The 17,366-nt window shown below is 42.1% G+C and overlaps 2 protein-coding genes across 6 annotated transcripts in view; one reads left to right on the top strand and one right to left on the bottom strand.

Annotated features, from left to right (window-relative positions):
* wnt5b (wingless-type MMTV integration site family, member 5b) overlaps positions 1-17,366 on the bottom strand; it is an 88,260-nt gene that overhangs the window by 32,089 nt on the left and 38,805 nt on the right. For 3 of the 5 annotated variants that reach the window (XM_082511328.1, XM_082511327.1, XM_082511326.1), the window contains one exon: positions 12,336-12,425. The exons of the other annotated variants lie outside the window; for them this stretch is intronic. In XM_082511328.1, coding sequence (XP_082367454.1) covers positions 12,336-12,353 — 18 coding nt within the window. In that variant the 5' untranslated portion in view covers positions 12,354-12,425. The remainder of the gene's footprint in view (positions 1-12,335; positions 12,426-17,366) is intronic. 5 annotated transcript variants of the gene reach the window in all.
* Positions 4,488-8,421, top strand: fbxl14b (F-box and leucine-rich repeat protein 14b). The gene has a single exon (XM_082511946.1). It carries the CDS (start codon positions 5,265-5,267, stop codon positions 6,465-6,467), a length of 1,203 nt encoding a protein of 400 aa, XP_082368072.1. The 5' UTR covers positions 4,488-5,264; the 3' UTR covers positions 6,468-8,421.

Below are 17,366 nucleotides of genomic sequence, written 5' to 3'. Positions count from 1 at the left end.
ACTGTTATAACACATCTTGTATACGTGCTCATTCTAATTCATGTTGGTAATGTTTTAACGCTATAATTCATGGCAATAATTTGGAAGAATTGTGAAGAGAAGCAGAAAGAGAAAGTAGTGAAACAATGTGTGCATACAGTACAATTTCAGAGAGACAGAACAGACAGTAACACAAATTAGACTGCGTACTGGAAAACATTTGTTTGATGTTGTTAACGTAGAGTAGGGCATATTAGTCCCAGCTCAGCTGAGCTGAGACTAATATAAGTCATTTGAGAGTTTTACATGGAACAAAGACAGTGAATTTTATTTTCTATGTCTTTCAGTGCAGATGCATATAAAAGGATATGGGGAACATGGTCATGCAAAATTATTAAAGAGATCAACAGCCCTTTCAGTAACATTTGGGCTTTGCATTAAGACGAATCTGAACATCCATCATGAGGAAGGAGAACAAGAGAATAAGAGGGAGAAGTGGGAGAAAGGAGAGTTGCCGTCAGTTGTGCATGGCTGCTTTTTTTTTTCCACGTAAAAGCGGCGTTTTCTGCAGCCCCTCTCCCTCTGTCTTATCTGCACCTGATCACTGTTGCCTCTCTCCTATCGCTTTGCCTCTATGTTTCTCATCAGCTCTTCCTCTCTCTTTGCTATCTCGTAGCCACTCTGCCACACTCCACGGGCTACAGCAAACGGCTCCCCTGTCGTTTTATCGCACATACACGCACGCATGCACACAAACGCGCACACAAAGAAGCTCGTGCGTGCATGTGTGTGTGCTTGAGAAGATGCGAACATTTAAAAACAATCGTGTTTACATGACGAAGGCTACAGAATCACATAGATATCCTGTAATGTGTATGCATATAGCAACTGACAACCTCTGCTGCTGAAAAAATTAAGCCATGCAAAAAAATAGAGTTTCTTATAAGACTGCCTACAAAAAAGTTTTAGTTTCATTAGATAATTTAGAAATCAATAATAATAACTGAGACGAGTGGTCTTGTTTATAACTAACCCTTTTCAATTTGATTAAGACTTAAAGTAAAAGGCTTAGCTGTAGTCAGCATCAGTCTGCTCTCTAATTTAATTGAATAATGGCAAATAATATGACTTGCTGTGAGGTATAGTCCATCTGAGAGGTTTGTGCTCCAAACTTCTGAGCACAAACTTCAAGTATTTTATTAGTGTTGCACTAATAAAAGATATCTGTATCTGTGCCGTGCAGTTTATGAAGACGGCTTGCTAACAAAATTTCCTAGCTTTTTCTTCTTCCAGCTTATCACTTTAGAGGTTGTTACAACTGTCTATCTGCCTTCATTTTACCCTATCCCTAACATTGTCCTGTCACATCTCAGTCACACCAACCCTTTGCATGTCCTCCTTCACTACATCTTGAATCTAAGTCTTCCTCTTTTTTCTGACCTGGCAGCTCCATCTTCGACATCCTTTGCCTAGTAAATCCACCATCTGGATATCTCCCAATCATCTCACCCCCTAACTTTGTCTTCAAACTACTCGATTTGAGCTGCCCCTCTGATGTACTAATTTCTTATCCTTTCAATCCTGGTCACTCCCAATAAACATTTTACAATGTTCAGCTCCACCTCCTGTCTCTTTGTCAGTGCTACCATCTCCAAATCATATCAAAGTAGGTCTCTCTACCATCGTATAAACCTTCCCTTTCACTCTTGCTGCTCTCCTTCTCTTACAAATCAAATCTCATCTCCACTCTCTTCTCCTCCTCCCTTGAGCATTGCCTCTTGCTACGGATGGTTGAACCCAGGTATTTAAACTTATCTACTTTTACTACCTTTGCTCCTTGAAGTTTCACTGTTACACCTCTGTCCCTCTCATTCACACAGATGTATTCTGTCTTGCTTCTACTGACTTTCACTCCAGAGCATGCCTTCACCTCTCCAGGCTCTCTTGCACCTGCTCCCTGCTCTCACTACAGATCACAGATCACCTGCAAACATCATAGTTCACAGTGACTGCTGCCTAACCTCATCTGTCAGCATGTTGTTGGCATGTTGTTGGAAAATACTGACAGCGCATGGACGGATAGCCCAACAGATGCCACCACTGTCTCACCATCCTCATACATGTCCTGCACCACATCACATCAATAGTGTTCTTTCTCGGCATGAAGCCATGCTGCTCACTGATCATAACCTCTCTTCTTAACCTAGCTTCAAAAACTCTTTCCCATATCTTCATGGTATGTCTCATCAGTTTCAACCCTCTGTAAGAAAAAGTTTGCAAACATTAGTTGATAATTTAGCACTACACCCACGATGGTCACTTTGCAGCAACAAAATTACACTGCTGCTTTGAGATGCATCCAGAAAATGTCACATCTTTTAATTTCAGTCTACACATACACATATAGACACAGCTGCCTTAGCAGTGGAGGATATGGAACACTAGCATTCCTGCTACTAAACTAAGGCAATAAAAGTTATAGTTTTGCCAGCCATATCTTATCATCATTACACAGTCCCTGCAATCATCCACTAGTCCCCTTAGTCTTAACCACTAAACCTGCCAGGGTCATGGGGGATGGAAGCTATAACACTTGGTGAGAGGCAGGGTATACTGTGATCAGGTCAACAGTCCAGCACAGGGCTAATACAGAGAGACAGAGAACCATGCACACTAATTTAGAATTACCAGTTAAGTTAACATGCATGAAACCACAGAAACTACAAACTACACACAGATTCCCCAACTGAGCAGTTAAGCAAATTCATAACCAATAACGCTCTGGAAAATACTGACAGCGCATGGACGGACAGCCCAACAGATGCCAGACAAATCATGTACAAAGCAAGAAATATCCACAAATCTATCACACTGTAATATATTCACATGCACGCCGCTCCAAGTGAGCGGCTGCAGCACAACGGCTTGCCTTTCTCTTTCGTGCTGTGTGCATGCAGAAAGAGTAGAAGTTTCAGACGAACACTCTGAAACTTTCTTGCAATTCCCTACGGCTTTTTGATTCATCCAAATTGTTAGCACTTTGTTGCAGTTAGTAGATTTTGAAGATGCCCTCATGAGGACTGACTCTCAGATTTAAGACTGTTCAGGAAGGTTCACTTATCCAAATCATGTTTGAATTTGTTCGTTGGCTATTTCATTTACAGAAATCTTTTTTTAAGATGTCATATGGGCTACACAATATATTTCTATACTGAAATATCCATTTTTCCCCTAATAATCATTCCCTATCCTTATCGACTTGTCTACATAGGTTTCAGATGCATTCTTGGTTTATGAAACATCCTAAATCTAACTAAATTAGACTAGTGCAGGTGATGGTTTCTTGACTTAGGCAACAAAGGTAAATTTTAAAATGTACCTTTATTGCTATAATTGGTCATTATTATGGTTTGATACACTGAATAAGCAACATTAGAAAACATCTATATATAGCAATCTATTACTGAAACTCACACACACTGATTGATATATTCTCAGTGCCATCAGCTGAGACTAAAATAAGTCTTTGATTATTCAACTATCAAAACATAACCAATGCCAGATGTGAGACAACAGCTTCAAAGTTTGCTTCTTTATGAGAGACACATGAGAGAAAGAAAGCCTTTGACATTTTATTTGCTTTACACTTTATAGAATATTTTATTACCATAGTAATCTATGCTCCAACTTTAATGTATGTATCTTGTACATTTGTATATCATGAGCCTATTAGTTGTAAAAAGTGGCTGTAGAACAGCAACCTTATATGTGTGTGTGTGTGTGTGTGTGTGTGTGTGTGTGTGTGTGTGTGTGTGTAGTGAAGGGAGTGACCCACACACACTGACACAACCTCTGATGTGGTCTTAAGGCTTTGGCAACTTTCTGCCAAATACCAAGCCAATAAAGCATGTTCAAATTAATTAAAAGGGATTTTACTCACGGGTTGTACATTGTTTTCAGCGTTATTTAAACTATTCTTTAAACTCAGTTTTGTTTTATTGGAGCCACAGTTATTCTTCCCAGTATTTGACTGATGACATGTTGATTGATCGTCTCTGGAAAAGTACGTTTATTTTCTGGTTTTGCAATAAAGTAAAGTGTTGGAGGAGAGTGGACGGAGAGGGGCTGTTTACAATAAAAGACAATGAACGCGGCTGGCAGCTGTAGAAGCGCTCTAGTTACAACACCAACAACAATAACAACAAATTCAGAATAAAAATACTAAACGTTCATGCCAAGTAAGCGGACTGAAAGGAGCTTCTCCACTTGGCTTCCCTGTGTTTCCCGTGTGGTCCGCTCAAAGGGTTAAAGCCCAAAGTGAACTGAATTGTAAGAAGTTGGTTTCCAAGGGAAACTGTTCGCACCGTTCCAGCTGAGGCGGGACAAACCAACTGTGTGACACGGAGGGGGTAGGGGTGGGTCGATAAAATAGCGAATTAATTTCAAGCTACATCTGCTATTAAATCATTGTAAGAACGTTTCGGTGTAACGACGTGCTATTAAAACGCCCGTAGTAACGGTGGTTGTCGTTAAATACATTTTAAAGAGACGAGGGTGATATTATTACTTCCCTCCACCCCTTCGGTACAGCTAGAGTGCTGGGGTCCCTGCCAAGTCGGTTTGAAAAGAGCAGACAAAGGCTTTGAGCCCAGGACGCCCCTCTCTCTCTCTCTCGCTCTGCCTATAAAGCCGCTCCAACTCTATCTTTTTTGCTTTTCTACCATGGGGTCGCTTCTTAATACGTGTCGGTAAGCGAGTTGGTTTTGTTTTTACTTTCTTAATCTGAAATGTATGACCGTCTGGATCCTCGCACGGCGGAGAGAGGAAGGCTTTTTGTAGGTATAATACAAGGAAGCGTCGTCTGAGAGAGGGAGCGAGAGGGGGAAGGATTGACGCTTTTCCTCCTCTCCTCCTCCTTCTTCCTTTCGCCCCCTCTCCTCCTCTTTTTGGCGGAGAGAGGGGTTGAGGCAGGAATAAACGCTCTTTTTTGTTGTTTTTTCCCCCTTTTTTCTTTTTTAATACATTTGAATCCTACTGCGCAACCAGACCGGATCACGTGGCACTGGAGGGAGTTTGATCGATTTTGCACAGTTCAGTGTGAGAAAAAGAGAGAAACACACAACTCCAATTTCTTCTTCTTTTTTTACTTCTGTGGATAGCTGGGACTGTTGATACTTTTGCATTTTGTGCGAGAGGAGGGTGTGATTGAGTTAAGTCTTCTGTTTTTCTTTTAAGCCTTGGAGGTGTGGAGTATTAATTTTTATATGCCTGGGTTTTGAAAAACAATGGAGACGCACATTTCGTGCCTCTTCCCAGAAATTTTGGCAATGATTTTCAGTTATCTGGACGTGAGGGACAAAGGCAGGGTAGCCCAAGTGTGCATCGCTTGGAGGGACGCATCCTACCACAAGTCAGTGTGGAGGGGGGTGGAAGCCAAGCTGCACCTCCGCAGGGCGAATCCCTCCTTATTCCCCAGCCTCCAGGCCAGGGGCATCCGGAGGGTCCAGATCCTGTCTCTGCGCCGCAGCCTGAGCTATGTCATCCAGGGAATGCCAAACATCGAGTCCCTCAATCTGTCCGGCTGCTACAACCTCACGGATAACGGGCTGGGCCATGCGTTCGTGCAGGAGATCCCATCACTTCGGGTTTTGAACCTAAGTCTGTGCAAGCAGATAACAGACTCTAGTCTAGGGAGGATTGCTCAGTATCTGAAGAACCTGGAGGTGCTGGAGCTTGGTGGCTGCAGCAACATTACCAACACTGGGCTTCTGTTGATAGCCTGGGGCCTCCACAGACTCAAGAGCCTCAATCTGAGGTCCTGCAGACATGTCTCAGATGTGGGGATTGGACATTTGGCGGGCATGACCCGTAGTGCAGCAGAGGGCTGCTTGAACTTGGAGTACCTGACCCTCCAAGACTGTCAGAAACTGACAGACCTGTCACTCAAACACATTTCCAAGGGGCTGACCAAGCTCCGGGTACTGAACCTGAGCTTCTGTGGGGGGATCTCAGACGCAGGGATGATCCACCTCTCACATATGACTTCCCTGTGGAGCCTCAACCTACGCTCCTGTGACAACATAAGCGACACGGGGACAATGCACCTTGCTATGGGCACCCTAAGACTCTCTGGGCTTGATGTTTCGTTCTGTGACAAGATAGGAGACCAGACTCTGGCGTACATCGCTCAGGGGTTGTACCAGCTCAAGTCCCTGTCTCTGTGCTCGTGTCACATCTCCGACGACGGGATAAACCGGATGGTGAGGCAGATGCACGAGCTGAGGACCCTTAACATTGGACAGTGTGTGCGCATCACGGACAAAGGGCTGGAGCTCATAGCGGACCACCTCACCCAGCTGGTGGGCATCGACCTGTATGGATGTACCAAGATCACCAAGAGGGGACTGGAGAGGATCACACAGCTCCCCTGCCTTAAAGTGTTGAACCTGGGACTCTGGCAGATGACAGAGAGTGAGAAAGTGAGGTGATTGGAAATGCTTGGGTTTTTGTTTTTGTTTTGGGAGTGTGTGTTATTTTTCTTTTTTGGATGGAGACAGAGTGGGAAAAGGGAGGGATGTGTGGGCAGAGGAGTTTCTTTTCTTATTTAAAAAGAGAGAAATCCTTCCTTTTTTTTCCCCCTTCTGTGTAAAGTGTGCTTCTCCCATGTGACCAGGATGTATGCTCAAAATGTTTTATTTTTCTTTCTGTTGGCCTTGCAGGACTGAAATCAGTGTTTGACTCCAATATTCAGCCTGGCAGAAAGCAATTCAAAACTTCTGTCATGAGCTCACGAAAATCCGTGTTAAACGCAATGTTTTGGTCTCAAATCGAGTTTTAAGACCTCACAAAAACTGGACTTGGGACTAGAATAACTTCAGCTTGTTTGCCAGATTTTGTTTCCAATCAGGTGTCGTTTTCCCTAATGGAAGAATCGGCTTCTCTTCCTGACACTTGCTTCCAGAAAATTCTGGATGCGAAAACTTGCATCCATCCTTAAAAGTCAAAAACAGAGGTTTTAAAACTTTACTGTGGGACTTTTATTTTTGCAGTGAGTCTGAGGCATTTACGACTAATCTCCGCTACAGCCATCACGCCTAAAAAAAAAACCCAACAAAAAAAACCCAACACAGACACACAAAAAACATTTGGCTACCTCGTATGTGGTTATTTTCAAAGGGTGTATACTGTTAAGAAGGAAAGAGAGACTGGGAGAAAATGTGCCTAAAGGGACTTGTGTCTGCCCCCTCCCCCATCCCTCCATCGCCTCTCTCTACCCTCCCTCCCTCTTCCCTGAGCAGAGCTAGAGAAAGGAGACCAGGACACAATCTAACTACCTTTGTTAATTTACCCCCATAAACAAGAGCAATTTCCCAGAGAGAGCCACGAGAGGGGGAAAGGGGAAGGCGGGCTGTCAGATCCAGTCAGAGAGTGAGAGGACGTCGCTTTATGCAAAATACATTAAAAACCTGCTTGAGTGCAAGAGCTTTTTATATTGTTAAAATTTTCCTTTTTTTTTTTTTTTTTTTTAAAGGGATAAAGTCCAACTTTACACCCTTTTAGAGATGCATTGCATTCAAGCTTTGATCAATATAAAGGAGATGCGATTGCAAGCCTATACCTGTAGTGATTCTATAACGATAGATGCATGTTAAAGGTATGATCAGACCGTCATTAAAAACCCAGTGTATGTCCTTACAGGATTATTAGGCTGTAGGTATTTTTGTTGTGAAAGGGATGCTGGTGGAGATAAATGTCAAGTGAATGTTGCTCAGAGCGTCGTACTTCAAATTGAAGTGATTTCTATATCTTAGCCTTTATTCGTGGAAACAAATCAGGGTTCGTGGCTTTTCTTTTCCCACGTTTATACCGACACATTCATATTCACGTTGCTCTCACCGGTATATAGAGAGAGGAGGAGGAGTTTTTTTTATTTTTTTTATACCCTCTTCTTTTTCCTACCATCTCTCACCCTTCTCCCCCTGAATAAAAATACCCCAAATCCATTTTGAGACATGCTTAGAATAAGGAGTAATCGATTATTTTTCTTTCTCTCCCTTCCCATCTCTGGTTACAAGCAGACTGCGTCTCTCTCACTCACTCACTCACTCACTCACCCTCTCTCCACCTCGCTATTCCCCATCTCACTCTCTCTCTCTCACACACACACGCATTTAGGCTGTACACACATGCACACGCGCGCACGCACACCGCCGCCAGTGTGTGCGCGTTTTAATGTAATGCAATGACCTGCTAGAAAATTAATCTACGGATGTGCGTCCTGCTGAAAAAGCTGTGTGTGAGTGAGTGTGCGTGCGTGTGTTTGACAATAAAAAGATGTACTGTATATTATGTGTTTGTAAAGAGAGAAAAAATGCAGAATCCCAAAATTAAATTGTTTTATATTCTTACGGTTAAAACAATTAAAGATATTTATATAATGAACGAACGAGAGCGGTGTGGATTACTTTTGTGTAGGTGTAGCGCTCCATTGTTTTCTGTTTTGTTTTTTTTGGAGGGGGAATATAAAAAAATACCCACAAGGTATTTTAATCTTGTTTCCCATAAAGACAATCACAACTGCTCTGCTCTTGTCCTACAAAGATATATTCCATATTCAGGCGCATTTAAGACAATAAGGTCTCTTATTTTCATACATTACTCCCAATAATCGCCCACGCATCTCTGAGCATTGTCCCTCATCAGTTCTGTCTTGCTTCTCAAAAGGGCTGAAAAAATTTCTCTTGTGTTGTTTTATTATTTATGAGCAGATTCAAAATGGATGCTTGCCGTCTTGATTTGGCTGCCAGGGCCTGTGTAATTAATTATCACCAAGGCGTTTATTGCAGGAAACTGTTCTACCCTGCTGATTTTTTCTAATCATAAGCGTCTGTTTTGTTTTCTTTTTTGTCCTCTACAACGCTACCAAAAGGTGTTTAGCTTAACTGAGTTCCAGATGCAACTCTCAGGGTTTTTTTTTTTTTTTTTTTGTGGGGGGGGGTGTATTTGGTGGATTTCCTGGTTTAAATGAAGGGTTTGGGGCATTTAGTCTGGATCCTTTTCGCAGTGTTTTACTTCACATGTGGCAGAGCTGCGTCTGTGCAGCTGCATGTGCGGCGTAATGAGATCTAAAAGTTGGTTAGAGCAGATCTCCCTCTTCTCTGCTTTCCATCAGGACGTGTCCTGTGTGTGAAGTGACACCACACACACACGCACACATAGGGGGTTGCCAGGCCAGTCAGTAGCCATTGTCTCCCTTTAGAAGTTAGAAAGGCAGGTTTGGGTGCTTTTTTTTTTCTTCTCTTCCTCTCTTTCTCCTCCTCTTGTTCAGTCACGCATACCAGATCCTAGACCAGGCAAGAGACCCCTCTCCCCCTTACTTTGCCCCCCCCCACTTACCACCATGCACACACGCACACACACACAGACTGCTTTTTAGCATTCCACACCATCATTCAAAGCATTTAAGCATTCCCTCTCCCCTGACTCTCTGTCCATGGGGATTTGGGGATAAAGGCCAGCAGAGGGATTGTTGACCACAGGGACAGAGAAAGACAGAAAGAAAGACACACACACACACACTCACAGAATGCCAGTGTTTGCTGTTTCTTAAGTTTGCTTTAGCTGGCCTTTGGTCTTGTGCAATAACGCTGCAACCAGTGCACACTGAGATGTGGAAAAAAGAAAGAAAAAAGAGAGACACAGTCTGTGACATTTTGAGCAGCTTTGTCCCAGAAGCATCTCAAACCTGTTTGTCAGCCACAGAATGCTATGAGCTACTGTTGCTGATGTAATTTGACCCTGCATTAGTGTTGCTTTAAATCTACCAGAAAATGTGTGTTTATGTGCTAAATGCCTGAGTTAGATTAGGAGTTCCTACATGCTGCAGCAAGGCGACATGAAGCCATAGGAGTAAAGTAAAAGAGGTGTGACACTGAGATAAAATGTAGCTTGGATGCTGTTTAATGAATAGAAGTGGGAGACGTACAACGCAACTAATTGTTTCTTTATCATTTGACATTTGTGCATGCAGACCTTTACCGAGCAGATACGGAAGAGAAGGTCATATCGTGGGTTTCTACAGAAAGGTCGGCAGGCTGAAGTGTAGACTGACGAAGATGCAATCAGCTACATTCAAATGATAATGCAATACTTTAGTAATCCCTACAGGGAAAATCCCTTTTTGTCCACTACACTCCATAGGGAGGTCAAAGGTCAGACTCTGCTCCTGAGCCCCCCGCTGCTGGGTGCTACTGGGGGACACACGAACACAGTGAAGAGCTCTCATGTTTTAACATTATATCTGCTTGCTCCTCACTGTTTTGCTGTAAGTCCCTGGAGGTTGTCCGGAAGAACTAAGAGGCATCGGCCCTTCCTACTTTAAAATATTGAAGGTTTTCTTCTCAATTAAAAACAAAATCTCATCAATAATTTAGGAGAATACAAACATGAATGTTATTGTACAGAATGACTCAATTTGCATTTTGAACAAATAGAGAGAGAGCTGAGTGAGTTTAATGCTGGGTGTTCAGCATTATGTGCTTAGAAGGCATGATATATCACTCTGTGCATAGACTGCAAGTACAAAAAACAGGTTATACAGTAAAGTAACTTGCATGAAGATATCGTGATTTGTGTAAAAACTAAACACGTGAGCTCATTTGCACTGAATGTTCTGAGTGCACACTCTCCTTTAGGACAGTTGCACTTCTCTTTGGTAATAACTGTACAAATGCACAGCAGGAAAAGCCGTCCCTCTTCCTGCAGTTTTGGTTCGTTTTTTGCACATGACACGTGCATCATTTATAATCCATCTTAAAAAGCAGTGAACAGTTTGGCTCCTGCCTGATCCTATACTATAGGACATATAGGGTCACAAGAATGTTAGCTTTTGGGAGAAGAAGCTTGTCTGCTTCAGTTAAAGTCAATTAAAACTGCATGCTAGCTTACAAATTAAAATAGTTGTAATTTCCACATCCAATCCAAGGTCCTATCTTCTATGGTTGCTTAATGATATAATCTCTCTTTAGCCAGCAAAACCAAATGTCCAGACATGATTGATCCACATGGCTAACAAAGAGGAATTTACAGCTTCAGAATAACATTGAGAGCCACTGCTATGCTTTTAAGCTCTACTTATCCTTGTTGATGAATATCACAAAAGGCTGATCACCTGACTACCACCACTCTCCTCAGGTTTTCACTTTGTCGTGGATCCTAAAGGTTCAGCATTGCGCTCGGGCAAAGCAGCGTGTGCACTGTAGGAAGCTCGGATGAAAAGGACTTCATGTAAAGAACATGTTGTAGCTTCCTCTCAGTGAGATTGTCTCTTCCCCCTCACAGATCCTGCCTGCCTGCCTGCATGACTGACAGCTCCCAAACAAAGTTACTTCAAAAACTTACAGGCACTTAAATCAGACAAAACCAACATTTCTGCTGCATATAGGTCACTGAGAAAACCTTTTCATACTATTCATAGTGCTGTTTTTGCTTTTGAAATCTGTTTTGTGTGTGTGTGTGTGTGTGTGTGTGTGTGTGTGTTTGGCCTGCAAGTTGTAAAAGTTGAACTGTGACTTGTCACGTTGCGCTCTGAACCACATTTCCTGTCAGGTGGAGAGGAACGGTGTTATGTATGTGTGCGAGAGTGTTTTACTGCTATCATTAAAGGAATAGTTCGCCATTAAAAGGCGAACTGGGGTTTTTCACAACAAAGCAGCAGGGATATTAGCAGCGGAGTGCTACTGCCCTCCCCCACATGCCTTTGGCTGCAACAGCTTCTGTCTCTCCCGTCTGCTGTGTTGTCTGTCTGTCTTTCTGGCCTGTTTTTAGATCTCTGCCTGTCTGCTGGTCAGCTTTCATCCTCGCCTTTTTTTCTTATTCTTCTTGTCAACTTATTTTGAAGCCTTATTTCCTTCCTGTCTTCTCACCTCTCTACTTCCCATTCTTATCTTACCTTTGTCATTCTCTTTTCACCACCAACTTTATTTCTCTTTTTCCTTTAGTGCTCCTTTCTTATCTTTCTCATTCTTCAGCCCCCCCCCTTACTATTCCCATTTCTTTCCCCATCATCCCTGCCTCCTTCCTCCTCTTTGTGGCACCTGGTGTTGAGGTGTTGCTGAGGTACAGTGGACTGCTCTACCGTCTGCTGTAGAGCTGTCCCCGGGGCCCTCGGGGGCTCAGTGTGTCTATGTGCTTCAGGAAACGTTTTTTTTAAACCAGCAGCTCCAGTCAAGAACATGTACTGCTGCTTCTGATTTAGGCATCCATGCACATACTGTACACACTTTTCAGAACCAGTGTTGGTCAAAAATAGCATTAAAAGAGCAGAGGGGGGATGGTGTGGTTTTACTGTAACTTACTGGTTTTAAAGCTGGCATAGTCAGGGAAGAGGCAGAGAAGCGGAAGAAAAAGCACCTCTGTCCGACAGTCTGCTGTAGTCAGCACCCAACCTGTAGATAGGAACAGCAGCAAGGCAGTAAAGCAGAGAGAGGAAGATAGAAAAGTAGAGAAGTGGTAAAAATTGAGGAGGGGAACGGGGAAAGAAACAGATGAGAAAAAGTTGAGGTTGGTGAGAAAGAGAATGAGAGGGAGAGAGGAATCTGTGAGTCACTGTTTAACTGTGGGCTGCAAGAAGTCGGCTAGCCATGTTAAAATACCGTCTGTGCGCACACAAACACACACGCTCCAACAATATCTGGCGCAACACACACGTGTGCACACACATATTAAAATGACCTATGTAAAAGAATAAAATAAAAAAACAGTTGTGCTTTTTTTGCCCAGTAGACCAGCTAATTATTTTCAGTTGCACACGAGGCACACACACACACCTCTGCTGCACATTCCTATCAAAGGAATGAGCTGCTTTTCTACAAAGGTAAGACGTTAGGGATAAGTCAAAAGAGTTTTTTCCCACTTCTGAAAATCTAACTTTTACAGGAAAAGAAGGAACACTGACATTATCCAACCTGTAACTGATGAATTAGTGAAAAACCTTCCTAACAAATGAATTTGATTATTTTTGCCTGCTAGACAGAGGCGAGTCTGTGGTTCTAACTGCTCTAAAGACACACATCTAACATTTTCATGTCTTCATCTTAGTTTTTACTTTTTTTTTTTAATTTGGTTTTCGACTGCAGCAAATGTCTGCTTTTATTACGAGCCAATCAGCTGATTAAGGTATAATTTCCTAGAGGTGCTAAAGGTAAAATAGTGGGATCACCAGACAGGATCCCATTATTCCTTTGAGGAAAACAAACAAACTGGAGAAACTCACTGATAAAAATCTTAGTATTTATTATTAGGCAAAACTTATTAAGTTTTATTAAGAAGAATACTTTTCAGGGACAAGAGGTAGAATCTAAATCTGAACATTTCACCTCAAATTATCACAATATGCACGGAGGTCAGGAGAAAGGTACAACAGTGAGTGCAGCGATGTCGTCAGAATTGACAGAATTATGGATGCAGAAAAAACATCAAATTTTGATGTTCCAATACCATCTGGATTGATAACAGCTTCATCTTTCAGAAAGCAATGATCCCAAATGTGTGAAAAAAAGAAAATAATTAGTAATCAATTGTCCTCCCGTAGCTGGACCTCAACATTACTGAAGCAGTGTGGGATCATCTTGAGACACAACAAAACAGAGGGCAGCCAACATCCAAAGAAGAGCTTTGAATGTCCTTTGAGAAACCTGAAGAATTATTCCTGAAGACTATTTAACGAAAGGTCAAAGTTTGTCTAAGAGGGTTTAGGGTGTGTTGGAGAATAAAGGTGGTCAAACAATCGCAAACATTGACCTTCAAGCTCATTAGGGTTGTACAAACTCTGTTTTCGCCTTCTATATTGTACTTCTGGGTATGTTCACACATGCTTCAATAAATCTGTGCACTTACTTTCCAAATTTTCTTGCAAAATATAAAGAAATGAAATGTAACTCAAAACTTCTGCACAGTACTGTAACACACTGCTACTTTGTAGTGAATCCTCTTGGGACAATAAGTGCTTCCACTGTTTTATGCCACTGCACACTTGTTGCATTTGAGATATTTCACTGTGCACAAATTGGGTGACTAAACAAAAGAGCTACATTGCCATATTCTGGTAGTGTGGCGTAAAGAATCAGTTCAAGTTATGCAAGCACTCAGTGACACCCAAGATGGCGTGTTATTGGCTCCCCAGCTGTCAAAACCCGGACATATTCAACATATGATTAAAATAAAAGAGGACTTTTTGCATATTTGATAATCATTTCACAGTGACTAAAGCAATAAATCACTCTTCAATCTTAGATCCTCTGGGTGTTCAACTTTTTATTAATCTCCCACATGCTGTTATCAGGTCATATACCGCTGTGGGCTCTTTGAATTTTCAGTCCGTCATCACCATTATGGCTATATAGTATAGAGTTTTTATAAAGATATTTAAGCAAGAGCTATGTTAAGAAAATGATCAGCGTCGTTACATTTGCCAGACAAGCCATTCTGTGCTGTTTTCCGACAGATTGGATAAGGAAAACAACACACTAAATCTTTCATTTTAAACATAAGATGTTGCTTTATTCAAAATCAAAACATGGACGTCGTCGCTGAATGTTTTATGAAAGCCTTGGCAATTACAATCGGAAGACTGAGAATTATGCAGCATGTGATGCTGACTTCTGCTCCCTATTTCTGCTCCACACGGAGAACGGCAGGAAGGAGGCGAAGGACGGAGAGAGGAAGAGAAAGAGGGAGAGAGCGAGAGAGAGCCTTTCTTTGTCTTGATGTGAAACCACGTGAAGCTCTGACAGAAATGTGACAGATACCTGCAAAGTCAAAAACCAACAGGCTCGCACTCATTCTAATTTGTCAGGTGAGACAGTGTGTTGGGAGCGTGGGTGGTGTGGTGTGCTTGTGTGTGCTTGTCTTCCCGCATACGTATGATTGAAGGCCCGCGTGCATAATGCATGTGCGTAGACACTCGCTTTGTGTGTGTGTTCCTCTCTGCCAGCTCTCCGTACCTTCCTGTCAGTTGAACTTGTCATTCAAGCATCAATAAAGTGAAAACTTTTTCTTTCTCTTTATTTTGTTAACAAAAATTTGTCATGCTTTTCTCAAACGCGGGAAGCGGGCAGAAAGGGAGACAGAGAACTGCAGCAGCAGTCGATGGGGTTGAACACGTGTTTGACAGGGAGCACTGCGCAATGGAGCAGATTTCCCTCCATTAAAATGACTTTTCAGAGATGTTTTTTGGGGGGTGGGAGTCTTTAGAGGGCAACAGAGGGCAGGAGGAAGATGCTGAAAGTGATGCCATCACAGATACCTGCGTTACTGCAGACAGTGAAACATGTATTTAACAATGTAGAAACGGCATGGCAGAAAATGGTGAGCTTTAACCTTAAAATGCATATATTAGACACTTTAAATGTCCCTAAAAGTTATGCGTTATGTTTTAAAAGCCAGTTCTAACTGCAGAGGTGCAATAGCTATGAAAAAGAAAGAGAGAAAAAAAAAGATTCAGGCAAGTTTCTTGGAGTATGGGCAGTTTTTCACCAGAGAGCGCAAACATGTTGAGATCCAAAAATCTATATTGATGCAATAGCTACGAAAATTCAAGGCTGAAAAATAAAAACACAACAAATCTCCTCAGACTTTAACATCAGAGGTGTGGAGACCAGCTTTCTTTGGCATTAGTGGTCTTGATAAAAACCTACAACTCCAGTCAGAGGTGACTGGTATTAGAATAGTAATCACGAGCTTTCCTTCTATAAAGGAAGTTTAAAAAAATACAAAATACATGCAGTAGCCCTTTAATGCAGCACACTGTGATACGGGCTGGACTCAGGTGTATGCATGGACTGTTAATGCTCTTGTGAAAGTGAAGTCAGCAATGTTGGGATTGACTAGCTCTCACTGAGAAGGGAATTAAGCGTATTTGTTTTAAGAGGTGCTGGCTCACCTACACTGAAGGTTTCTAAAGGGCAAGGTTAGGACGCTCTAAAACCCTTTACACAAACTGGTTCCACTATATGATTAGGCACACACACATACACACACAAGTCACATCTTCGGAAGATCAATACATCAAACCTTGTTCGCTGAGCGATAGAAAAACAGCTGCATCAAATATACAGAATCCACTAAATAAAGAATGCAAGCTATGTGCAAAAGTCCTGTCAAAAAGAAGCCCGTCTAGCAGCGGTCTCAGAGGATGAGCAGCAGTCTCTAAACCGCTTTTCTGAAGAGGACACAAGACAAATGCTTGGGGTGGGCTCAGACCAGCATTTCACAGCAACTGACTGGGGGAAAGAAACAGTGCGACTGACTGATAAATCCATGTTTATTTCGGGAATAAAGCCAGTAACAGATGGGTTAGGAGAGATAATAATACAGCAGTTTATTGAACCCAGACTGAATGCTAAAATCTGGGTATGTTTTGCTACTCTGGAGCTGAACACCCACAGTGACCGGACTGTGCTCCCACTCCCCACCTTCACAGCAATCGTGTTTGCATCTTTGGGAGCATGATGCACACTAAGAAAAGCAATTCCAAACTCTTCAAGCTTTGCAAGAACTCTGTGACACTGTTGTTCCTCCAAAGCCATCACAGCCTTATAACACATTTATAGGTGCACGTGAAGACTAAGGTAAGCCAAGCCTTCAGGAAGCTCTTACCATGGGTTATCTGGTTGTGCACAGAGGGGAAAGCTCAAGTGAATGCTGTTGTTAAACAAAAAGGCGGGGATAGTGAATAGTAAGATACAGAAAAAGACCAGGATGATCAAAAGCAAAAGGGACCCTGAAGTGATCCAATCACAAGGGAATTCTTAAAAATTAGCCTGCGAAGGTGTAAACTGGTTCAGAGTACTGGTCTATCCCTGTTCATTTCAATTAACCCTGGAAGTGGACATTTAAACCATAAGAAAATCTCCATCAAACTGTTATTTAATATTCAGTATATAAAGGCATTATTGAGACAGAGGAGTGCTCTTATCTCCCTTGAATTATAGTTTCCCAATTTGCATGCTGAGCGAATTTAACTCAAAGTGCCTCAGACTCACCAGAGTGAGTCCACCAGAGCTGTAATGTCCCTGCTGATAAGCAGCCTGTCAACTGAGGATTTGGTAAACGCTTGATTCACACTTTATAAGAAATATGGGGGTTTTGATTGGTTTCTATGTGTAGGCGTGCGTGTGTGGATCTGTAAGAAGTCCTATGGGAGGAAAAGAGATTCACACTGGAAATCTTTCCGACTGTTTGCACTTGTCCAGCCTTATTGCTAGACCTTTGGGTTTTTTGTGTGGGGGAAAAAAAAAAAAAAAGCTGTAAGGCTTTAAATATTACAAAATGCTATTTAAATAATTTATGTCCTTGGAATGTTTTATTTTGAAAAACAGCTGAACGAA

The sequence above is a fragment of the Aulonocara stuartgranti genome (genome assembly GCF_965226115.1).
Source record: "Aulonocara stuartgranti genome assembly, chromosome: 17".
NCBI classification, from domain to species: Eukaryota; Metazoa; Chordata; class Actinopteri; order Cichliformes; family Cichlidae; genus Aulonocara; species Aulonocara stuartgranti.
The sequence above is the reverse complement of the archived record's forward strand: the minus strand, read 5'-3'. Positions and strand labels throughout refer to the sequence as shown.